At 44.6% G+C, this 26,378-nt stretch overlaps 1 protein-coding gene across 1 annotated transcript in view; it reads right to left on the bottom strand.

The window, feature by feature from the left end:
• NPR1 (natriuretic peptide receptor 1) overlaps window positions 1-26,378 on the bottom strand; it is a 1,222,629-nt gene that overhangs the window by 68,674 nt on the left and 1,127,577 nt on the right. The window contains exons 15-16 of the mRNA XM_069651231.1: window positions 24,785-24,953; window positions 18,145-18,291 (exon numbers count right to left, since the gene is read on the bottom strand). Of these exons, the coding sequence (XP_069507332.1) occupies window positions 18,145-18,291; window positions 24,785-24,953 (316 nt within the window). The remainder of the gene's footprint in view (window positions 1-18,144; window positions 18,292-24,784; window positions 24,954-26,378) is intronic.

The following is a 26,378-nucleotide window of genomic DNA, read 5'->3' as shown; positions in this document are numbered from 1 at the left end:
CTTTGCAAGTGATTTTCACAGTAAATTACTTGCATGAGGCTTGAAGCCACAATCTATCTATTATAGTATTGGTCACTATAAATCACTTGCATGGGGCTGTTGCACAATTTATCTATGCCAACAATGGCCGCTTTAAGTCATTTGACAACCACCTATCTTTGCCAGTAATGGTCACTTTAAATTACTTGCATTACACTCTTGCCACAATCTAGTTATGCCAGCATTGGTCAGTGTAAATGACTTGCACGAGGCTGTGGCCGCAATCTATCATGACCATTAACAGCATAGAAAATCACTTGTATATGGCTATAGCCACAACCAATCTATGCCAGTAATGTTTGCTCTAATCCCTCACACAAAGGTCCGCAGCGTGCATCAATTGCTTCTTCCCCACTCCTGTACCCGACACACTAACAATAACATACACATATCACTACATACATGCACAGACTCACTAAAAACGTTCACACACACACCCTACTTGCATTGCATTGAAAACACACACATACACCTTTTTCACTTCTTACATTTAGGTCTTCTGGGTGAGGAAGGGAGCATGCAGCAGGCAATGGGAACTAATGCAGTCAGCGTCGGCGTGCCCAGAAGCACTTAAACACACTGGATGTGCTAGCACCACCACCTGTCATGTAAACACTCTGACTAGTTGCTTAGCCACCTGGGGGGCAGCACACATGCTTTGACATGTGAGCTTGAAAAAGTGGGTGACCACTAGCCCTGTGGGAGGCAAGGATGTGCTCCAGGTGATAAAGAGGGACCCCTCTAGCCCCTGGCTTAGCAACATTTTCTTGCCCCGATTAAAGGGGTGTGTTCCACCATACACAAAGGATGTTGGGCAACAAGTGCTGCGAAGGACAATTCAGAATTTACAGGCCTTCAGCTGCAGGCCATCTCAGCACACAGGATTTTGGAAGAAAAACAAAAACGGACCGTGACAAACACTCCCCATACCTTGTTTGGACTGGTTCTACTACAGGCAGTTGCAGGCCGTAGCCATGTTTGGCTTCCTCCGTATCCACAAGCAGCCCCTTGAATAGAACTAAAGTCTTCAGTTACACCCACAGCTCTACCCACAAAAAACTGAAATGCTGCCACCAACTTCCACCACCCAGACACTTTCAACACAGCCAGATAGCTACCCGCAACCCTGTTCCTCAGAAGCCTAGGACGTCTGGCCACACACCATAATTTGTCACCCTGTTGAGCTCTGGGGCTCTGAGCCTGAAAGGTGTAAAAGTGAATAGCAAAGTTATCGAGCAAGGGCTAACAACTTTACAGCTTGGGACCTTCGGACAAGTACATTTCAAGCAACCTTCTTTGCTAACGGACGCTGCCTTGAGGTGGTCCTTAATGACACCAGCGCACGCGAAGGTCTGTGCAACCAGATGGCTCCTCAGCCTATGGCAGTTGAGAGAGAGTGGCTGGCACCAGTCACAACAGCCAAGGAGCAACATAACAACCAGCAAGCTACAGGCAAATGCAAGCCACCAAGGCACTTCAGTGGTTTCATTGCCTTCTGTGGGGTTCTGCATATAACTTGCAGACTTGCAGGGCATTCATGTGAGTCAAGGCTCACCTATTACATCTGCTGCGGTCAATTAAGTAAATACAATTGAGAAGGGGATTACTAATAACTAATATTTTGGGGGTAAGCACCAATTCCTTTTGGTTGCAACCTGACAGTCAGTAGTATTGAGTATCACACACTCTGAGACCAGTTTAAGACTCAGATTTATTTCCCTGTATATTTTAATTTTTTCCCCTATGCTTTTGATGAAATGCTGGTACTGCTTTTTCAGAACCTACATTATTTTTCTGATTCAGATTCATGTGAGGAGCTGAGTGTGTCATTTGAATACTGCTTTTCAGATTTATGTAAGTCTGGCACTGAGAGTGTAAATCAGATCTTTTCAATGGCCTGGTGGTGGCTAGCATAACGAGACAGGTATGGTTGTTGTTATAAATTACGGAAGAGACATGACCGCATTTGACTGCAGTGAAATGTTGTTTCACTTGAACTGTTTCTGTCGCACATGAAAACACCATTTGCGTTGGAGCGTTCGGCTTTACAGCTTCAGAACTCCTAGCGTGCTGATTGTGCTGCTGCAGCTTTGTGGGTAGCATGTGTGCAGGCCCTCTTCTCATGCACATAACCGTGGACCCGTGGTCTAAGTTCTTGCAGAATCACTACCAAGTCCTACAAAGACCAAAACGTGAACACCAGCTTTTCCATATACTTTCTTGCTGTGTAGATCTTGGACAGAGAGCGCACGCCATCTTGGTACAGGACCAATCCAGCTCTCTGTGGAAATAATCACCCTGGACCTGGCGTTACCATAAGGATGTTGCGTGTCCAGCTTGCCTACAGAAAAAGTAGAGGCTTTACATTGGCTAGTGTGTTTAGGAGAAGAGTGAGATTCTTTGTACACTTAACTTATTTTTCCTAATGGTGAAGACATAAATAAGCAGATGTTCCTTCCCTGAAAGCGCTAACTCCCCAGACAGTTAATGATTGATAGAATTGTTGTTGCACATATATGTCCTTCAAAGATATTTAACTGCATCTGCCCAGTGCTAGAGCTATCATAGCATATCATCACATCATAACTTAACAAACAATACTTGAAGAACTGTTGTGCCAATTAGCGATGAAAAATATATTTATTTACTAGGTTATAACAAGAATTAATGTTCCAATAACTTAAGATACAATTCTTGGGAGATTTCTCGAGGCTCTTGTATACAGACCCTATGTTCATTTTGTTGCTTGAAAGTTCCAAATTGAAAACAATACCTCTACAATATCATGGGCCTCATTACACGTTAGGCGGTAAGGGTTTACCGGTACCGGTAAGGGCACCGGTACTGGTAAACCCTTACCGCCTTACTACGAGTTCCCTTTGCGGGACCCGACCTTAACGGCTGGTTTCACCAGCCGTTAAAGTAGGGTGCCGCAAAGGGATCTCAGTGCTAATTACGGTACCGCAATTTGCGGTACCGTAATTAGCTCCTTCCCCATTCTCATTATGCCTTATGGGGGCAAAAATGGGAATGGGGAAGTGCCTTGGTGAATGGGGAATTACCGCCCCCGCTCACCTTGGAGTAGGGCGGTAATTCCGCCATCCACCAAGGCGGACACGGTAAAATACCGGCGCAACCATGGCGCTAATAGCGCCATGGTTACCGCCTACCGTGTAATGAGGCACTATATCTCAAAAAGTAAATTCTTGAAATGTGAAGTAAATAAAAGTATACTTACGTGTTCTTCAAATTTTGAAATCATGCATTAAATCGTCCTTGAGTGTTCCTCAAATTAAAGCGTCCTTCAATATTCCTCAAAGAGTCCTTAAGTATTCCTCTTGAGTGATTCTCAAATTAAAGAGTCCTTAAATATAAATATTCCTCCTGAGGAATTCTTTTTACACAGAGTTTTGCTAAAGTAAAATAGTTGCATATTTTTATGCTAATAAGATATTTTTCCAAACTCATCTTCCAATACCAAATGGTCCCGATTCATGGAATATTTGCCCAGTTAAAAGTGAATTTGCCTTGCTGAAAAGTGACTTTGCACTGACGACACAAACCCTGATTCCTGGAACTGTGCAAAGTGTAATTGTGCCGTACAAAGTCCAGGCAAACTCAGCACATAGTCATTTTTGCAGTAAAAATGTACGTAAAAACGTAAAAATGTATTTCTAACATTCAAACATAGAAATTGGGCAAGTTATTTGGGATGAATACTCACGGTTTTATCCAGATATTTAGTTATTTATTTATTTCATTTATAAAGCACACAGTAACCCAAGGGCATTGAGGCACTGTTACAGTGAATCGGTTGCTTGCTGGTGATACATACAATCATAAAAGACATATAGTAGATGGGGTGGGGCAGTAAAAAGCAGTGTAGTGTGTGAAGGGTTGTTTAGGCAAATAGCCAGGTTTTCAGGGATTTCCGGAATGCCCAGTTTGAGGGTTTCATTCTAAGTGAGTGAGAGAGCGAGTTCCATTGTCTAGCTGGGAGGAATGGGAAGCTGGAGCCTGCTGCTTTTTTGTGTCTTACTTTGGGCTGTGTAGGCGGTTTGCGTACATAGATCTGGTGGGTCTAGATGACTTTGCTTTACTGATTTTCTGGGAGAGGTAAGGGGAGCTGTGTTGTGCAGGCATTTGTGTGTGATGGACATGATCTTGAAGAGGATCCATTCGCGGATAGGCAGCTAGCGGGGGCTGCTTCTCTGGCAGCAGAGATGTGTGCCCTTTTTGGGAATGTTGAGAGCGGCCTGGAGTGAGATGTTTTGAACGATTTGGAGCTTTTGAATGTTTTGAGTTGAGGTACCTGCGAATAGTGCATTAATGTAGTCCAGTCTTGCAGCAATGATGGCCCGTGCTATGGTGAGGCTACTGTGCGGGGATAGGAAGGCTCTGGAAGCATTAATCGCCTTGGATGTGTAGGCTGCAGAGGAGGTGATAGGATTCCCTTGTTGTGTCATGGAGAGGGTGGCGTCTAGATGGACCCTTACTGTCTTGATGGATGTAGAGATGGGGATCAAGGTACCATTAATTTTGAAGGCTGTATATTGGTAGCTGAGCTTGTTGAGCACTGTGGGAAGTCCAATCAGTAAGATTTCCATTTTGTCCCCGTTTAGGCTCAGGTGGTTGGCTGCCATCCATGACTGGATGATACTGTAGGCGTGATCAAGGGTGTTTGAATTGTGGTGTAATTGCCGGAAAGAGGCAGGAGGATTTGTGTATCATCGGCGTAGTTGGTGTATGCTGAGGGAATCAATGATGTGAAAGAGGGATCTCTTAAAAAAATGTGTATAGTGTAGGAGATGTACAGGATCTTTGAGGGACCACACAGAGGATAGGTGCAGGTTGGGCGTTCACATTGTCAGCAAACACTTTCATGACCCTTCCCTCTAGGAAGCAAGTGATCCATGCTGTGGCATCTGTGGAGAAACTGGCTTAGGTGATGAGGTGGTGGCACAGGATGTTGTGATCTACTAGGTCAAACACTGCTAACAGATCAAAGAGGAGTAGGAGGGCAGGCCTTCCCAAGTCTCTGAGATGGTCTATCTGATTTCTTAGATCTAGAAGTGTGCATTGCATACCATGGCCTGGGCGGAAGCCAGATTGGTGCATTCCTAGAATGTGATTAGTTTCCATATAGTTTTGTATCTGTAGATAGGCTGCTGTATCTATAATTTTGAGAAGGAATGGGGTGGTGGTGAACGGCCGGTAGTTGTTGGGGGCTGTGGGGTCAAGTGAAGGCCTTTTTTAGGAGAGGGAGAACCCAGGCTTCTTTGAGACTGGAGGGCACTCCATCTGTGCCAAAGGAGACGTTGATGAAGGTGGTGATGAAGGGGGTAGGGCATTCGGCACAGTCCTTGATGACGGTGGCCGGGCAAATGTCACCTTTGTACTTGGATGGTTTGAGGCTCTTCGGGATGGCCAGGATGGATCTGTGTCATTTGGCCGTGGCATAATAGTTCACAGTGGAATTGACCATAGTCAATTTTGCTGCAAAACCAATTTTGCTGTAGCCAAAATCAACAAATCCATGCCCCGTAAACCCCCAATAAACCCCAGCCCTCCGCCACTTACCTTTTATGCATCCACTTTCATTTTGACCCTTCAGCGTCAGTTCCGTCCCTCTTACACAGATCCGATCTGATGCTGCCGGGTCTGGAGGGTCAGGGGGGGTAGAGGTTGTTTCCAGCTCTCTCAGGATGTTGAAGATTTCCTTTGAGTCTGATTTTGCATTGGCTATTCTGGAGTTGAATGTGGTGGTTTTTGCAGAGATGAAGGCTTGTTTGTAGGCTCTGGAGGCTAAGACGAATTTCAGTTTGGTGGCGTCTGAGCTTTTTTTTCTAGCACGATTCTGCTGTTCACTTTTTGTCACTGAGGTCTTGTAGGTCAGGGGTCTGCCAGGAGTTATATTGTCTCCCATGTTTGGCCTTATGTTGGGTTTGAGGGGCAACAGCGTCTACTGCAGAAGTTAAGATGGTGGTGTAGAGTTTTGCTAAGAGACTTGGTTCTTTATGTGAGTTGGTTCCAGCATTGGTATGGACAGCAGTGGCAGGATATGGTCTTTTGTGAGCTTATATGAGCTGTGGGTTAGGGAGGGGGTAGGATTTGAGTAGTGGTTTTGGTGTTTTTGTGCTGAGAGATGGTGAAGGTAATGATGTAGTGGTCTGTCCAGGGACATGGGGCATTAGTTTCAATGGTGGTCTGGCAATTGAAGGCTGCAATCCAATCCAGGGTGTGCCCCTTTGAGTGTGTCGATCCTGAATCAGTTGTTTGAAGTTTAGTGCTTTCAGAGAGTTGGATAAGGAGGTGGCCTGGAGGTTGGAGGGATCGTTGAGGCCTAGGTTGAGGTCTCCAAGGATGATAATTTGAGAGGCGGCCTTGAAATTGTCACCAAGGATATGGAGAAAATTGTATTCGAAGGTGAGCACAGGGCCGGGTGGACTTTAGATGATGTCTACCAGGTCTAGGCTTCAAATTTTCAAAGAACCAGAGAAGAAAAAACATTACTATCAGAGTCCATGAGGGCTGTTTCGAGGAGCCTTTACATGATTTCGTTTCACCATTCATTTTAAGCCAGTGGGAGTGCCAATCTGCCTCACTTACCCAACTGCCTCACAACTCAATTTGGGGGATACATACATTATTGATTATAGACCAGAAATTGCACCCATCATTTTTACATAGCATATTCAACATTAATTCACCATTCTTTTGTAGCATCATATATTTGTGATTTTGCATCCAATTTTTATTCCTTCTGGTGATTTCACCTTTTTTTGTGTAACCCGCAGCATCCATGTGATTTAAGGAGAGTTGTCGTAATTGCTGCCGATATATTTTTTTTAATTGCCCAGACTTCCTGGTCTATGTTTGTGGGTCGATCTAGACAGCTTTACGTCTTTAGACATTTCTTTTCTCACACAAAAAGTTCTTAAAATTCGACCTGGAAACGACTGAGCTGAATTCACTCAGTGCCACCTTTGATAAATATTTTGATCTGATTTACCACACAGTGAACCGTCAGGTTACTGTATTTTTTCGATACAGTTCGGTTGGAAGCCATTTCAAATGTGGCCCACAACATGTTGTGATCACTCGAGTTGGTATCTTTCACTTGTAATAAGGTACATTTGTCAAATATGGATTTGGAGAGGACTATATAATCAATGATTGTTGATTGTCCCCCTCTCTTCTAGGAGACTTTTGTCAGCAGATCACCCACAGCATTACCATATGCAATTAGCAATCCCCATTCCTCAAACAAGGCTTGCCACTTTTTCCCTCGAGGGCATTATGATTTTTACTTTTTTGGTCACTATCCAAGCAGTATGAATTTAGATCACTGGCTAAAACTACATGGTTATCACTTGTAGATAACTGGTTTCCCAACAAATCTGACACGGCATCCAAAAATGAGTCCAAGGTACTTGTCGGCGAGTTCAAATACAAGCTCACCAGCCGACTACATTTTCCAGATAATTCATCTGGACTTCTACTGGCAGAACGGCCGGGAAATATTCTGAAATTATATTGATACATTTTGTTCTTGAATTTCTAATTGCTTTTAGTATGCACCCTGATGGCCTATCACCATTTGATTTGAAGACTGCCTGCCGGACTGTTGTAAAGCCACCCCTCCAAATGTTCGTGGTGAGCCCCGTTTCTTGGCGAAACATTACATCAGATTGGTCAAAGAGAGTTCATCATATACCATAAAACTAATAAATCCTCTAGTATTCCATGCCAGAAGCTGTAAACTGTCATAGCCTACTATTTCTTCCGTCAGACTTTCTCAGTTCCTGCCTTAGCATATCCAATAAGCAGATGCAATTTGTCTGGTTACTAGAGTGTGCTCCACTGTCTAAATGATTGCAAACGGAGCCCTTCCCTGCAGGGCCATCCTTAATCCCACCATTTTCCCAAGCCTCTCCTCACTTGCTTGACCCTCTACAGGTCTACTGGGAATGCTGTCCAAGGTTTGTAGTAATGATTTAATTTCAGCCCTGTCTTGATACACAAGGCAACCATACCTTAATGTTTCTTTCTTTTCTTCAAGTATGGATTTTATCCTACAAACGAGGATTTGAGATGCCATTCCACAAGACCAGTACTGGCTTGGAAAGATAGGCTAATGTATTAAATATCTGCTGTAGTAATTGTCACCCAAAAATCTTAAAAAATGTGCTCGCTTTAAAACAATATGAAGCTCAAGATGTGGCTGGAGTTCAAAATATAGGATCTATCTGACTTCTTGTTCTTGGGATATATGAGTGCTACCATTGCTAGGTCCATTAAAAGAGGAGCCGCTCTCTTTTTGGGTCACATTCTTTGTCTTATTTTTATGTGAGCAGCCGTCATTTAGTTCAAATATCCTAGACAGTCGTTCTCTGTCACCCGCTATCCTAAACCGTTGTTCTCTGTACTCTACTTCACATTTCAGGAGATCAGCACCATCAACTCTGGCTATTACCCTGGTATTGGGTCCAGCTTGAGTGTGGTGTCACATGTTAAGGTTGGCCCTTTTCTTTTCCATAAAATTAGTTGTTTCTGGCTTATCTTCCGTAGTAGAACTCCCCTTACTTGAACGTTTTGGGTTATTAAAGAAAGCGGCCCATAGCCCCTTTTCTGTGGTCTGCCCAGAGCTCTCTCCTTTCTCAAATGGATCTTTTAAACCATTACCACCCATTTTCTTATTTTCTATCACCAATGAATTTGTATAGGTTGTTTTCCGATTTATTTTGTATCCCTTAATTACTTTCAATATTTCTTATTTGGTCCTTTTTTCAGTCATCAATCACTATTGAGGTTTGGATGGCTTTGCTCTGACTTAACAGAGCCTCTTTCTTGCTGTTATCTTCCTCAGAAGCTAAGCTAACAGCATCACTCACAAGACAATTCATAGAAGGTAGTGGTGTATGGAGAGCGTTACCCGGCTTAGTGGGTTGTTGATGATTTCTTACCTGCATTTCCTCCATGTGTTTTTTTGTGGGCTAGTTTGCATAGCTCTGGCATGATTTGTCTTCCCTCAGTGATTTCATCAGTCGTATGGACCCTTCACGAAGACTGGATCTTACTATGTAGTTTCTTTTTAGGAACACACTTTGATCCACCACTAGCCAAGTTAGTTAAATCAACATAATTATTTTCTGTTTGACAGGTTATCCCAGTTTGTTGCAAGGATGGTAGCTCTGCTATTACTTGCTTAGCCTTCTCAAAGTTAGAATTCGTATAATCCAAATCTATGTCAACCATGTCCTGGATATGCACATTGCAGAGACATTTTCTTGAATCTTTTCTGAATTGGTTTCGTCGCCCGTTCTTAGATTTCTTTGTAGCTTTTTTAGGGGATGACTCTGAATTCCCATCTCAGCCCCCATAGGGTTTGCCAGGGTTTCCTCATTAACACTAAAGACCATGGCCATTGTCGGGACTGTTGCTTCCGTTCCCACTTGCTCATCATACTTAACTGAGATAATTGGTTTCGATGATAAAACCCAATTGCTCAAAATATCAATGTTTACATTTATTTCCGATGGTATTAGAGTGTGCGCTTTTACTTCATCTCTAATATTATTATACAATTCCACAGATGCACTCAATATCGAATGTAGGGCTGAGATAGAGGATGACGATTGTTTGATTTGTTCATCCACTTCCCTAAGGGTATGATGCATCACCCCTACTTCACTAATATTTGCTTCAGGCGCAATATTACTTGTGGAGAGGAATTCTTACAATTGGGATGGGGATAGAGGGGTTACTTCACAATTGATGGATGATAAACTAGTTTCCACAGCCTGTACAGTTTCTTTATTTAATTTACAGACACTCATTTTACCATGTTGCTTCCCAACAGAACAATCTTCATCCAAAAACAGGCAACCAATATTCTCCACCGCCGCCAGAATACTGATATCTGTCAAATTCTCATCACTTTCGGTACAACAAGCCCTTAATGGATAGGATTGTCTATCTTCAGTGCTAGAGCCTGCCTGCGGGTAGAAATCTGTGATTTTTCACCCTGTCACAGGTGTTTCAGTCAACAGATTAGATTGTTTCAATGTTAGGGGATGACTTTTTCTGCTACCTCTACCATATTTCGGGGACTGTGCCTGCTCTTTCTGTAAGCACAGATGAGTACGAATTGTTTGAACCAAAGCGTCCTCTGCAGCGTCTATAGATGACATGCCAACTAAGGAGTGACATTCTTGTGATACTTCATACGCTTCATTATTATTTTGTGGTCTAATTCACCCCTATGTAGTCGCTCATTTCTGTGGATCTGCCACCAACACTTCACTGGAAGCCTTTTGCTGTTTATTTCGGGTCAGCGCAGGGGACATTGTATTTACCTTTCCCACACACTTTAAGTGTGTTTCAATGCCTAAACCAATGAGATTCCATTGACGTTTGGTTAACAGTTTCGTGCTCTGGCCCCCACGTCTTACAAATAAACGACTTATTGAGAGCTCAAAGATACTAGGCGCAGAGTCCCTCTCTTCTTCACAAAAGATATACTAGGTATATGCTGAATGCGTACAGTACAATCGGTATAGTCAACAAAGGTCCATTCGGTCCGTTCACTCCTGTGAGTAACTTATAGAACATATAGAGAGTTCAAAGGTACCCGGCCTGCAGTCACTCTCTAGTTCACAGCTGATGGTCTACAGTACACTCAGTAATATTGAAAAAATGTCATTCTATCTGTAAGATCCTGTGAAGTCCTTATGGAGAGCTCAAAGGCTCTAGGCCCACAGACACTCTCTATTTCACAGGCATGTACTAACGATGTACTAAAAGTACTGAAAGTATAAAGTACAACCAACCAATCAACCATTCAACGGGAGGTCCTCGGTGATCTACTGAGTCCGTACCATCAGTACCCTTCTGTGCATTTGTTTTTCTTTTTTTACCATAATCACAGTTCCTTTCACCGCTTTCACAACTTACAATTCACAGCTCACAGTTCACGGACTAATACCAAACTTGGAGTTAACTTTAGTCCAGAGTCAAGGACACTGATTGTGTCGCCCAGTTGTGTCACAGCTTGCTTTTCTGAAGTTTCCTCACATATAAAGGGTCAATGAGGGTCCTAAAGAGGTATACACTTCTCCAGGTCTTAAGAGTTCACGTAATGCTGAAGAAGGTGTTAAATGCTGTATTTGAGAACATATCCAGCTATCGCTCTCTCATTTGTGGCAGACCGGAAGATCAAAGGAATACAAAGAGTTTGAGGGAACTTGTCCACAGCCACTCTCTCTCAGCATTCTGGATGTACTCACATGCACGAAACGTTATTTTACCCATTCACTAACAGGCTTTCTAACAATGGACACAGAGTTACAAAGTTATTGGATTTAGTTGAGTGGAATAAATGGCAATGTACGTGTCAATATCTCACCCTCCACAACAGGGTAGCAAAGATGAAGCACCCAAATGCCGAACACCAAACACTAAACGCACTGAAATGCAAACGCGCCACGCTCCGCGCGGGTGTGGTGTGTTTATAGTTTGCCCCTCCGTTCGCAATGAAAGTCGTAGAAAGAGCAAAGGAAGTCGTCAATGTTTCTGCTGCACAACGAAAGGCACCTGCCAGCAATGCCTTCACTAAAAACACTGAGCCTCATACCGTGCCGCGCTCCGCGCTGGTGTGGTGTATTTATAGCTTGCCCCTCCTTTTCAATGAATGTTGTAGAATGACCAAACAATGATTCTGCTGCACAACAAAAGGCACCTGCCAATAATGCCTTCACTAAACACAATGAGCGCACACCATGCTGTGATACACACCGGTGTGGTGCGTTTATAGATTGTCCCTCCTTTTGCAATGAATGTCATTGAAAGACCAAATGACGTCAACAGTGTTTCTGTTGCACAACGACATTTACGAAAGGCACCTGCCAGTAATACCTTCACTAAACACACTGAGCCACACAAAATGCATTTGTTTTTACCAGGCAAAGCGGATGGTGGAATCGGAAACATACATTTCGTTCATTGCACCTGCTTCACCCTTCAAAGAGTTGGAAATACCCTAGAGCATTAAAGCAGGTGTAAAAAGGTGATGCATGGGTTTTAAGCCTGATTTTATACATCAGAGCCCTAAAAATAAGCCATATAGTGGGGTCTTTGTCTTTTTGAGGAAATAAAGCAATGATCTCAGCATCCCGGCATTTGGCTGCATTTGTTTTAGCAAATTTATGCTGCAATATAGTTTCCATCTAAGTATCAAGTGATTTTCTTAATATTTTTTTTTAATCCGTATTTAACCCATAAGGGCGTGTTGTGCATCCATGTCTTCGTTGTGAAAAAGCTGCCTCCAAACACTCTGCTCGTCTGATAGACATGACAACTCATGTTGTGGAATTATGTTGCAAATACCAATGTTGTTGTATTCTCTGACATATGTGCATACGTGAGAATAATACTTGTGACACACCCTTAAGGGATCCTCTTGGTTATTGTCTATAGTTCATTTTTTAAAAATGTCTGGTCGCTGCCCCAATTCTGGATGTTTGGAGGCCACGGAACGGAGGATAGCACAGGGGCAATGGGGTGGTCTGGAAAGCAAGACCATGCAGAGCAGCAGGGGTTCGAATCCTGGATCTGCACTTAGAAATCAAATCCAGGTACGGTATTAGGTGCGTTATAAAAAAAACAATTAAATCATTGCCCACACTTTCCTGAGATTTCCTCTTCTTTGATTTCAATAGTAAATATGTCACATAGATCTTTCGCTAACCCTGCTTAGTCTGGTTTGCATATCAATCTATTCCGGTTCCAATCTTCTTTCTTCATTTATGCTTCTTTCCTGTATTATAAATGCTTGTTAAGTGTTTGCCCCTCTAATGACATTTAAAATGCTTCCCAGACTATTTGAATGCTTGCGCCATCAGTATTAATCATAAAAACATTTTAGAGTTCAAAGTATTCTTTCTTCTTAGACATGAGTGGTGTCTAGGGCCCATCTCTGCATCTGTGCTTTCTTCCCCATATTTACAGTAATTTATGCAGCCACCAGAGCACGATCAGATAAATAATGGGATGAAATGTCTTTGTATAAATGTGTTATCCATTTCTGTAGCTATAAGAGAATAATCAATTCAAGAGAAGTGTTTGTGTCTGTGAGAGTATAAGGAGGACCCTGGAGCCAATGGATGTGATTACCTGCATGTGACTCTGGACTTAGATTCCCCCAATGACTTTTTATCTTCTTATCTTGTTATCGTGTTTCTTTATCGACCTGTCTATGTTAATTTGTGTAACTTTAAAGTCCCCCATGATCACATACGCCCTCCCATTGCTTGTAATCCTGTCAATAATTCAAGGCAGCATTTGGTGTTGTCTATGTTGGAACCATGACTGCTCGAAACTGTGCCTCTTTGCTTATTTATTAGCACTATTTGCATAATGCGCCATCTGCCCGTCTGGTCTGTTGCGGTTTTGCCGGCACAGAGATCAGATGATAGTGTAATTAGCATGGCAGTCCCTCTTGTATTGCTATTTTGGGTAGGCACTGTTGCAGGTTGCAATCATGTTATGCCCGTTGTAGCCTCGTATGCAGATGTAGTTTAATATGTAAGGTACAGCCTGACAAATACAGGCGCTCCCATTGAATGCCAAGCACAACCTCAAATTCCCCAGACATGCCATCAAATTCCCCAGACATGCCATCTAATTCCCCAGACATGCCATCAAATTCCCTAGACATGCCATCTAATGCCAGGCAGTAGCTCACATAGCATAGTCATTATATAGAAGGTGCTTCCTCACAAAAAAATATCCGCCTACTTACACGCAGAGGCGTTGCTAGGTGGGGGCTTAGGAGGTTATAGCCGCGGGTCTTTTGGTTCTAGCCCCGGATAGAAGCTCAGGGGCTACAACCAAAAGGCTAGCTAGCCCCCAGTCCTGACAGTCCCGACATTAGCGTACTCCCGGATCTTTTCCAGACCTAGCAACACCCCTCCTTACACCCGACTACGCCTCATCACCTCTTGACAGTCCTATGATAATTTCAGGCACACTGAACACATAGCGAGACAATTGCAACAATGCCACCCGCATTCTTCTCGGCACCCACCCACATGCCTGACTGGGTGGGTTGCTTTACTACCAGAGCCTGGCCAGTCCCGCTAAGCCTTCTTCGTCCAAATGCATACACGCCTCATAATCGTGCCACAGGACCTCCAGCACTCTGGACTTCGGTCCTCCGAGGGCGTTCCCACTAACAGCGCATTGAAACTATTTATTTGATTTAAAAAGCGCCCAGCGGCCCAGAGGCATCGTGGGGCTCTTACAGAGTGTTTGCTTTTTAAAGAGTATGCATATATGTTATGACAGACATTACAAAAGTGGTGAATACAAATTAGTACAGGTCGTTTCTTAGGCATTATGGTCATGGACAGTTTTAGATGACAGTGTTGGATAAATGTTCCGAGGTAGCAAAGGAACGGAGTCAGGGACTGTGCTGTGTTGATAGGTGGTCTAGTTGAATAGTTTTGTTTTTAGAGCCTTTCTGAATACTGTGAGGGAGTTTTCGTTTCTTAAGCTGAGTGGGAGATCATTCCAAGCTTTAGGGGCCAGTACTTCAAAAGTTGTGCCGCCCGCTTTAGCTCTGTTGAATGCTGGGACTGAAAGTAGGTGGCAATATTGCTCACGTTTTGGTCTGTTAGTTGGAGCCTGGTGTATTCTGTCTGAGAGGTAGGCTGGAGCGGTCTGGCTGAGGCATTTATGTGTGATTGTGAGTACCTTGAATGTTATGCGTTCCTTGGTTGGGAGCCAGTGGGCATCTTTTCTTGCCTGGGAGATGTGCTCTCTCCTGGGGATGCTGAGGGCGGCTCTTAGGGCGTTATTCTGTGTAGTTTGTAGTCTGTTAATGTTGTTATTGGAGGTGCCTAGGAGTAGAATGTTGCAGTAATCAAGTTTTGCGCTAATAGTGGCTCTGGCAATGTTAAGTCAGTTCATTGGTGACAGATGGAGTTTTACTGCGTTTATGATTTTTGTTGTTAGTGCGGCTGAGGATGAGATGGCACTGACTTGCCTGTCCATTGATAGTGTGGAGTCCAGATATACTCCAAGGGTTTTCACTGTAGTGGAGGCTGTGATGACCATGTTTTCAATAATGAAGGAGCTGTATTTTTCATTTAGCTTGTTTAGGGATTCTTTGGGGCCTATCAATAGGATTTCTGTTTTTTCCCCATTTAGACAGAGACTGTTGGCTGCCATCCAGGCCTGGATGTGTGCATAAGTCTTTTGGAGTGTGTCGAGGATGTGCTCATAGTTTCCTGTTAAGGGGAGAAGAATTTGAGTATCGTCGGCATAGTTGTTAAAGGCTATGCCGAGGTCTTCTAAGTCGCTGAAGAGTGGGAGGGTAAATAGATTGTATAATGTTGGGGAGGTGCAAGATCCTTGTGGCACTCCACATTCAATGGGGGATGGAGAGGCAGAGGCCTGGTCAGAAAAGACCCTCATGGCTCAGCCTTCCAGGAAGGAGGTGATCCATGCTGTGGCTTCTTGGGAGAAGTGAGCGGTGTTAGTGAGATGTTTACACAAGATCTTGTGGTCAACCAGGTCAAAGGCTGCCGAGAGATCCAGGAGTAGGAGGAGAGAGGATTTGCCTTTGTCCATGGCTTCAAGTAATTGGTTCTTAAGGTCCAGTAGAGCTGATTCTGTGCTGTGACGTGGGCGGAAGCCAGATTATCTTTTGCCTAATTTATTGTGAGCTTCAAGGTAGGATTGAATCTGTAATGACACAGTGGTAATTGGGCGGTAGTTGTTGGGAGAGTCCGGGTTAAGGGTAGGTTTCTTTAACAGAGGTCTAACCCAAGCTTCCTTGAGAGCGAGTGGGATGGTGCTGTTTGCGAAGGATGCGTTGAAAAATGATGTGACAAACGGTTCTAGGGCTGTTGCACACTCTTTGATTAGGTTGGCTGGGCAAGTGTCCCCTTTGCATAGCGATGTTTGATGCGCTTCATAATTAGAAGGACTTCAGGGATTGTTACTTCCCTGAATGCGAAGGGTGCGGGTTTGTTAGAGGCCTGTGTGGTGTCTGCTATTAGTAGGGTGGCCTGTGTGGGGTCTGCTATTGGCAGGGTGGCCAAGGGCGGCGATGTGGAGTGTGTGGCTTTGGGTAGTTTGTCAAATTGCGTCTTAATTTTGTTTTGAAGTGTTGTTATTTTGTTTAGCAGAGCATGCTGGATGTTGTTGCACCAGGTTTTGTTTTTTACTGTGGATTGTGTGGAGGTATGGGGGATGGTCAGCTCATTATAAATGGCGACTAGCTCCTTAGATTGTGAGTTGGCTTTCTCAATTCTGGTGTTGTATGTGCCCGCTTTGGCTTTAGAGATGGCTTGCTTGTACTCTTTGGCTACTGAGAGGTAGGTGCCTCTTGCTGTGGTGGAGGGGTTTGTTTGCCATGCGGTTAGTGCTGCCCTATAACAATACCATACAATAAAATGCATGTGCTTCCCTCCTATGAGAGTTATTACCTCCTAGGTATGGTACAGTCCACATATAAAAGGTGCAGCCTTGCATGCCCAGTTGTTGACATCATATGACAAGTGCAGCTTGAAATGCCCAGCACCGCCACCCAGTGCCAGTTAATGCCTTCTAGTTATATGTTCTATTTGATTTGCCTGCAAACCCAATTGTGTCTAAATATGAAGAAGGGGATGGTAATGATAGCTGAACATGGATTTAATAGGTTATTTATAACACACTTAATACCCAGAGATTTCTAAGCGCGGACCCAGGGATCGAACCTGTGGTGCTCCATGTCATCTTGCTTCCAAGGAGAGCACGTTGCCCCTGAGCTATCCTCCCAAGACAATGGTGAACTGCACAGTCAGCAGAATGTGAAGATCTTTAATGCTTTGCAAAACTCCATAAACCGAGTCGGTCCTCAAACAATTGCAGCTTCCCATAGAGGAGCACCATGTCCTGCAAATCTGGGGACCCCTCTAGACTTACATCTGGAACCCCGAGAGATTTCGGATCAATGAATGGAGGCAGCAAGTGGGAGTATATAACATGCGGTGGATCCCACTGAACACTAGACACAAAGGGGCTCATTTTCAATGAGGCAGTTTGTAAAATACATACGTAAAAAGCATGCAGAAAACATTTACACATTAATTTTACGAGCTGCCACACATTCACTGATTTGTCAAGTGGAGCCTGGGCACGGATTCAAATTTACAATTAGTTGCCAAGGCGAAGCCTCAAAGTATCTACTAACCATTTAGTCCAAATATGCATGGTATCATGCCTGTATTTAATGTGCAGTCTCACTTGTCTAGTTGATGCTAAGATATGCCAAGCATAGCCTATAAATCCACATTAATGCCTTACATGTATGGAGTAGCCAGCGTATATAATGTGCACCCTCACACATTGAGTTGGTGACACCATATGCCAGGCAGAGCCTGCAATGCCCTAGAATGCAATATATGCTGGATAACACTTCCTATACCTTGTAGAGTCATACCGGCTCCACCTGCTGACCCACCATATGTACAGTATGGACTCATATATGGAGGTGCCATGACTTAGCTGTTCCCTTTGGATTTCCTGGCTGAACCCCTGAACCACTCGGCAGGATCCTCTGGCGATGACAAACCTGCACTCTTTCTTCCCGACCTTCTCTGTTCCTGCCCGTCCCACATCAGCAACGTGTTGTGCAGATGCAGTGAGGGTCATGAGGCCGTTTCCACACCCTACTCCTCCCATAGCCCCTGAACAGCCTTTAGGGAGCTTCTGAGGGGGAGGGAGCAGTAGTAGGGACTTGTGCCATTGAAAGGGGCTCCCATCAGAGTCAATTTTACTTTTGGTTTGCTGCTGCCCTTGTAATCACTGACCAGAAGTTGCAAGGGCAGCGACATGGGTACCAAGAGAGTCACCAGTGGAAGCAGCTGGTACCCCTGGCATTGCTCAAATGACATTCCTGCATGGCTTCAGGTACTTGAATAAAAAATGAAGGACTTCCAAAAGCAAGACTGGTTGGGCCGCTCATAGCTGTCTTGTGGTCTCTGACGACAAAAGGTCAAGCAAGTTTGCCGACTGCGTGTTGGAACCCAGTGGGGCAAGGCATGATGTACTTACTGAGGCAGGATCTGGTATAGCAGAGCCTCGGCCTTGCGCTTTTCCTCCAGGTATGCCTGCGTCCGGTCCTCCACTAGCTCCTCCAGGTTATTGGCGTACTGTTCCATGCGTGATAGAAGGTTATCCAGGATGTTCGAGCTGCTCTCTCTTGAATAAAGAAGAAAATGTCACATTAGCCGCGGCAGGGGGCAGAGGAAACCATTTCTCGATTGAGGTCCCCATGGCTATTTTTTGTGCTGGTGGCTAGTGGGTTACGATAGAAACTAACCAACCAACCAACATTAACAGCAACAGTTGAGGACTATCGAATAGCTTGTGAGCTTATCAAAAACGGTATCAAGTGATATTTCCGAATAGATTTTACCGAAAAGCTTTTTGAACGAATAGAAAACACCGAAAAAACACTGACTCTTTGTAAAAAAAAGTATATATTGAGGGTGAGGTAAGGGAGTAAAACGGGTTGGGGGTGGTGGGATGGGGTTATAGACATAGGGAAACAAGGGGCTTGGAGAGGGACCCCCCCAAATAGAACAAATTAAATTTGGTATTTTTTCAGTGTTTTCTATTCCATAAAATGTTTTTGTGAAAAGATTTTTTGAAAATATCACATGGATCCATTAACAATTTGTTGAATGCGTTGGCCATTAGTCTGAGGTGCTCCACGACTTGTTGTAGGGGTTTTGTACATTTTAATGGAAGAATGTAAAGACATGCTGCATGGTTTGTGTGTTTTCAACTGGTGTTGACTTAACTAGAGGGTTCAAACACTTGTCATTAGGGGTGTGGGCTTTCATGGGGCGGGGTTAACAAACTTGTTGAATGGCTTGTAGCTATTGTTTCAGGGGTTGTCACCTCTACAGGTAGCTGGTAGCTTTTTATTTGCAGGAGTCCCTTGCTTCGTAATTAGATGGTATGCTTTCTGGGATCATCACTTGCAATTGTAATAAGGGGGTTCCAACAACATGTGGAACGGTCTGGGACTTTTTGGAGGGGGAATAGGTTGTGGGTTTTATTGGAGAGATTCCCCAAGGAGCTGAATGGACAGATGTTTTATTCAGGAGTTATCAGAGGTATTCAACACATTCATGAATGGATGTTAGACCTTTTCTTCTAAGGTCAGGCCTGTTTGAAATGATTTCCTAGGGCATGGCCCCATTAGGTACACTTTGACCTGCAACTACAGTCCCTATTGCTGCCTAACTGCCTACCTCACATGTTTCAAGATTGTTCCTAGGCTGAAACTCTTCAGAAATTTATGGAGGGTCTGGGGGGACAGAATACAGTGCAACTCAGTACACGTTCAGGCAAAGGAACATGTTCTGGGCTAAAGATATAAATCAGAATTCAGTTATAAATATTAAAGAGTATATTTACTTCTACACTACAGATACCAGGATTCCTTGCTGCTAGAGACTGGTACCTCCCAGAGGGATTCTTCCCCGAACACATGAAACCAATCAGCCTCCCTGATGATTGCTGAGTCATGAAAGCACGCTAGGAGGAGAAGATCTTTGGACTGTTGAGCACATTTCAGCTGGGACCCAGAGTTGCGCCCCTACCACCTCTCTTTTTGCTTGCACATATAACTAGAGACTGGGGCTCCAGAGGGGCTGCACCCAGGCTACACATGCCTGACTTTGGAGTGACACACTGTTGTTAACCCCCCCATTCCCCCCATCCACCCACCTATTAAGGGCTGACATTGAAGAGTTGGTTCCTGGCTGGCTCCACACTATAGATACCAGAATTCTTGCTGCTACAGACTGGTACTTCCCAGATGTCCTTTTTACTGTTAGTTCAACAGTCATTGGAGGAGCACTCCTCGATCCAAACAAAAATTCAGGAAACCACGTTCAAAATCTTCCACTTTATTACGATTCCATAAAACCCTCGCACATTTTCATTGCAAAATAGTATCCAAAACCACACACATTGTGGTTCTCCCAAAATGACTGGCGCATCCTAGATGGTGTTAACGCGTTTCGCGGGCTTCTGTCCGCTTGTTCACCGTCCTCTATTGAGTTGGCCCATTTGACTTTGGGAAGACTACCGATTTGTCGGGTATCTAATTTTGATTCAAGGACTGCTGCTGTGAATACACTGGACGGATACTATTAATTGCATTGATTTTATCTTCTGCATTAATAAGAGGACGGCATTGTAAATTGAAGTATATGAACTGGAACTTGTCAGTTGCGCCTTGAGGATGACCCGTAGGTCGAAACACGTGTCGGCTGTCCTAATTTTGAATACACTCATCTCTTACAACACTTATATGAGCTCTTCAAGAAAATGTTTTTTCCAATCAAGATATTCTCTGGACTATTATATAACGTACAGTCTCAACTAGAGTGCGTGGTCCCAACCCACCTCAATTTTGTTTATTAATTTTCACCAACTCCTAGTGGATGAGTTGCAGGGTGTGGTGATAACGCTGCCAGTAATTTTAGAATTTTGTCATACTACTCACATAACTCAAGCAGTGGTCAAGAGAGCACAGCTTCACTTTACTGAATCCACATATTTCCTATATATATATATATATATATATATATATATATATATACTCTTTAATATTTAGAACTGAATTCTGATTTTAAAAATACACACAGAATAAACAGGTCTTATTAATTGTGTGCACATAAAAGAAATAAAGCACACTTTCTAAACAGGGGCACAAACCCCCAAATCACATCTGGGTAGCCAGTACCTGTGGGATGAAAAGGCTGGTTGCGGCAGCACCAATCAACCTGCACTAGCAGTGGGGAGGAATGTCTGTCCTGCTAAATCCTCTCTGTTGAAGTGTGCACACACCACACAGTGTGCAGTTCGACACTCCTCGCTTGGTGCAGGATGGTAACCTCTCTCCATCCTGAGCCTCTGCAGACCCCAGCTCTCTTCAGATACTAGGGAACAAGACATGCAACAAGGCGGTACCAAGGCATGCCAGTGAGCGCCCAAGGGTACAGTTCTACGCCTAAATGACCTGTGGCCCCACAAAAGAGTAAACATGGAATGGCTGCTGCTATGGAAGCCCCCTCTCAGTGGAAGCAGGTGTGCACTTGTTGGCAAGGAGCACTGTTGCTAAAGCAAGCAGTCTTTCCTCCATGCTGAATTACTGCAGATCTCAGGCTTGGAGTGCCTACATTTAGGGTTCCCACTTGTCAGTGCTTCAACACCTATTTGGCACACATGGGCATAGGCAAAAGGGCAAGCATGTTCCTGTGCAGGGCAGACAACCATTCCACCCTTCCTGAACTAAACCAAGTGAATGTGGTATGATGCAGGGAACCTGATTTCTTGGTGCACTACTCTGCTTGCTTCCGTTACCCAGATTGGCATGGGTGTGCCGGAAGTAGGAAATGTGGCAGCCGTGCGATAGGATGAGGGCTGTCACAGCTAGACACCTTTCTAAAGTGCAATGAGTCCTGTGAGATCCAACAGACGTCCAGCAACTGGTCAGGGGCCACTGGCCTGCACTGCAGCTCTTTTTTTTGTTCCTTGATATTAGTCAAGCCTTGACCAGAGCAGACAATAGACAGGCCCTTGAACCAGCACATGGCTGGGTTTCCCAATAGTCAAGTCCACAAGCAGAGATGATCTAGTTGTTCTTCATGTTTAATTGGTGCAACCCTGGGTCTATAGCTCTGCAGTGGTGCTAGAATCCCATTCCCACATGGCTCCAGTCCTAACTGAAGTAAAAAGATGCTCCACTGAAGCAAGCTCTTGAGGTCCCTTTAAGGTAGGCACCAGCCTTGGGTTCAAAATGTCTAGCCAATCACAGACAAGTGTTAATGGCTTAGAGATGCTGGCAGCGTGCTCTTCCTCGCATAATTGATAAAGAGAGGCAAAGAAGCAGGGAAAGTAATTCCTACATATAGAAGATCTCTGCGTCATCGCCGCCCCGATCCCCTCTGCTGCCACTACCTACAGGAAGTCGGAGCCCAGATAAGCTACACCCCCTCACTGATAGTGAAATAAAGAAACCATCTTTGTTGTATGGAATATAACTTTCAGTGATAAAGGTGACAAGTTTATCACAGTAACATAAATGCTGCTTAACCCGTAAGGATCACAGCATGTCTGTCAGTCTTGGCTACAAACACTGAAACTGGATTTGAAGATAAAAGTGACCACATTTCTAACTTGAAAGTTATAAACTAGCAGATGTACGTCCAAATTTAAAATTGAAATCGAATGGGGATGTGACCAGCTGGTTACCATTGGGTCATGATTCCCTGGAGCTCACGCCCAGTATATTAAATGCTTGAACACGTCCAAACAGTCCACAATTAAGCCGTGACCGACGCTCTCTGCTGGTGGGTGTGAAACTACTCAGAGCAGTCATTTTGTGAATTTACAAGAGAACGCCTCCCTGATTTCCAAGATGGCGGTTCAGGCTTTTCTCGAAATTGGACCACCTCTTCTGGAGCTGGCGGGAAGGGATAGCGGCTCCTTACTACAGGCTGCTGGAGCATACCGTTCAAGGTGCTGGGGGCGAGCAGGCCACATGTGAGCATCTGTGGGGCTTTTAATGGCCTGCCTGAAGCAGAGGAATTGAAGTAGAGGAATCCACCCGGCTGCAGGCATGATCCTGGTGGTGTGGCTGACAGAAATAACCTGCTGCTGATGCTGGTGCATGCCACACCCAACCCCTGATCCTCACCAGAGAAGCACCTGGAAAGCACAGATCATGGTCGCTCAAGATGGGGGTTCACTGGAGTGGGATACGCTCCTACTGCAGCTGTGTAGAAAGGCATGCATCAGGGATTCAGGGCCCACTGCTCTGCCAGATAAGAGGAAGGGTGGATATCTCCTCTGCTCCCCCGCAATCGGCTAATCTCTCGGACCCTCTTTTCAACTTGGCCCAACCAGTGTTTCTTTTGGGATGCCTCACCCATGGCCACATAAGAAGCGTTACCAATGCTATTTTTAGATAAGTAAAACACCTTCACACTAGATGTTAACAAGGGCCTTGACTGTATGGATCAGCTTATTTGGAATTAGTTTTATCTCAATTTAATTTTGGAACTGTCATCAAGATACGGCCAATGGTGCCGTTATACAGGGACACAGGACAGGGCTGACCACCCTCCGGGTTAATGTTTGCCCTTTCAATCAAACTATTATTAAAGGAATTGGGTGAAAATATTTAAATTGAAGGGACTGCCCAATATAGAGTATGTTATCCCTTTTATAAAACTCCCAGGTTCAACCCTCACGAGCATAATAGAGCCTGAATACATTTACAAAGTATCCAGTTCAATTAATTAAACTAAATCTAAAGCTTTGAATATCTCAGAGACCAATGAGGTAATACAGACTTTCCATCTATGTTTTTAATGGATCCCAGTCAAATTCTAGTACCTGAGGAGTTTCCTTACCAAATCTCGTCATTCTTTATTTTAACATAACATCCCCAATAATGTCTCTGTTATGCAAAGGCTTGGTAAGAAGCATTCTGATTGGCCCTTGCCCTGTCCATACCCCATGCAGAATCCCTCGAAGCTGAAGCTTTGTTCCCGTGACCGGTAGGGGGGCGTGGCAGCCCCTCAATCAATGAGGAGGCTCAGAACAGGGTAATCCCCGCTCCGAGCCTTTGAGGTCTGGAGGCTGCCATCCTACCCCACCGGGGATTCAGGTGAGTGTTTGCCCCACCCATGCCCTCCACACCCCCAACAATCCCCTCCCCGCCCTCCCAACCCCACTTACCTTGTTTTCTCGAGAGTGGACGCGCTGGGGATTCTGTCCCCAGCGCGTCCTCACCAGAAGGCCGCCATGGAAAGGGCAAATGGACTGCGTTTTCCCTTCCCCGCCGGCCATTTTTTTGTCATTTGTTTTATTCTGTTCTGAAACATTGCGGCATTTCGGAACAGAAAAAGATTGCTATTAGTATCCAGGTCTTGCGGGCCGGGGTACTAATAACAATATGCCCCTTACCGAGTCAGGTAATGCCCCGGGGCCTTCGTTCGGGCCTGTAACTATGGGCCCGTGGGCATTACCTGACTCGGTAATGGCCCCGCGGCTCGGGGCATATTGCTTAAATATATTTTTGTTCAGTCTTGCACACAAATCTTCCCCTAGAATGGCAGCCCTGTGATGAATGTGGCATCCCTCTCTGCAACATTATCTGCACTCTGGGTTCAGGAAATGTACTGAAACTTGCTTTAATTGAATGTGATTAACAACTTGTTGAGTGGGTCCTTGATTCATCACAGATCAAAGGGGCTCAACAGTTGTTGAATGAGTTTCAATGTTTCTCAGAGGGATCCAATAACGTGTTCAATGGATTATGGATTTTATGAGAGGGATTCAAACGGGCAGAGTAACAACTTGTTGGATAAATTGTGAGTTGTGATGTTGCGTATTTTATCTCAGGAATGTGGTGTTGAACAATTTCTTGAATGTTTTGAGAATGTATTGGATGGGGAAATCTAACTCCAACCACTTTTTCAATAGTATGAAGGCTATAATTGAGTGGGTTCAACAGCTTGTTCATTGTGTTCTGGGTTTCATCATGAGAGTTCAACATCTTGTTGAATGATTTGAAGGTTTTACCTGAGGTGATATGATTGGTTGATTGGCTTGTCGGTTTGACCAGAAGGAATTCTGTCGGATCGAGTGGATCTTATTTTCTAACCTGTTAAACTTGCGTAGAAGAATTTTAATCTGGTTGAAGTCTGGTCTCTCCAGGACATCTTCCGCCCAACATCGTTGCATCAGCAGCCCCAGCTCGTCGATGTGGCAGTACACATTGGTGGAGGGTCGGAAGCTGGGCTTCTCTCGGCTCTTCACTCGCTCAATGATCTCTGATGAAAAGGAGAATTAGAACTTCATTTTAGACACACAATTCAGGAGGCTGGACTCCTAAAGGCAAGGGAAGTGAATGGAAGGAAAAGGAAAGGTAGGAAGAGTGAAGGTTAGAGAAGGGATTGCAAGGAAAGGGAAGGGGATCCAGAGGGCATCAGAAAGAGCGGAACGTGAGGGGAGGTTGCAAAACATAAAGTGAAGAAGGCAGTGGGTGGAGAAAAGCAGGTAGAGGCCTGCCGTAGTGTAATGATAGAAAACATGGGAGGAAGGCAGAACATAGGGGAGAGATGAATAAGGAGTGGGAATACATGCTCTGAATAAAGAAGGATTACATTGTTTGCGGAATAGTCTATGATGGACTTGGGGTTAGTCAAAGTCCCACAAGTACCTCTACTTTTTACGTCCATACTCACCATTCTATACAGAGGATTTGTCCATTCATGACCCTGTGCAAGCGTAAAATTGTAATAGTGGCCTTGATTACCAGTTAGTTAGACTATTGCGATGCCCCGACTGCAACACCTTGTCACATGTTGCACTATGCTTCCACTTACCCTCTCCCCTGCCGACACTACGGTTGCTCTACTTTGTTCGGTACACTTCTACCACTGGGGATAGATAGCCCCTGCACTCGATTCCTCATCCCACTTAAAGCGCTGGTTGCACCTAATTGTTTTCTAGAGACCATCACAACCGTAGCACGGGCTGCGCAAGGGGTCTCTTAGCGTGCAGCCTAATAAGGCAAGTGTCGAGAGGTGGGGCATCATTATGAAGACCATCTTAGATGCCACCGGGATGGCCTGATCAAGCATATTAAAGGGCCCAGCAATGCAAAGCCAGCCTGTTATATTCAGTCTAAAATACAGATCGTTTTCTTATTTAATACAAGTTTTGTCGAGGATCTGAGCGCGTGGTGACGACTGGGGACCTCACCAAACTGGTGCCGTTGTACTGCTGCGCCCACAATCACTGCACGCTGCATGTTTTCTGTGGTGGGGGCACACAGCCATGCCCCTCTTTCCGCCCACCTTAGAATGGCACTGCAGGAAAGTGGCGGGAAGATGTCGGCTTTCAGTGCTGCTTTTCATCAGCCCTCAGAATTGGGCTCTGAATGTCTGTGTTATGCCACAGCAGGGGCACAAGTCGAAGGTACACACGGATGGAAGGAGTCCCCTCGCTATTTTTAGGGGACGGACTCAGTCCCTGTTGAACTAGCTGAGAGAGGAGGGGACAGCGTCCCATTTAAGTGACTGCGGAGGGCTGCGACCCAGCAGAGTCTCGCGCTGTGCTGCACTCACCTTGCATCCTGTGTCTGCTTGCCTTGAGGCCTGTATCTTATCTGTGAAATTGTTTCTTAAATGCAAAACCCCAAACTGGCCACAATTGGCTGCGGAACATTGGTTGCATTCAGGAAATCAAAAATT

Source organism: Ambystoma mexicanum, chromosome 1p (genome assembly GCF_040938575.1).
Source record: "Ambystoma mexicanum isolate Mex_15411 chromosome 1p, UKY_AmexF1_1, whole genome shotgun sequence".
In the NCBI taxonomy this organism is placed as follows: Eukaryota; Metazoa; Chordata; class Amphibia; order Caudata; family Ambystomatidae; genus Ambystoma; species Ambystoma mexicanum.
This window is presented reverse-complemented; position numbering and strand designations above follow the sequence as displayed.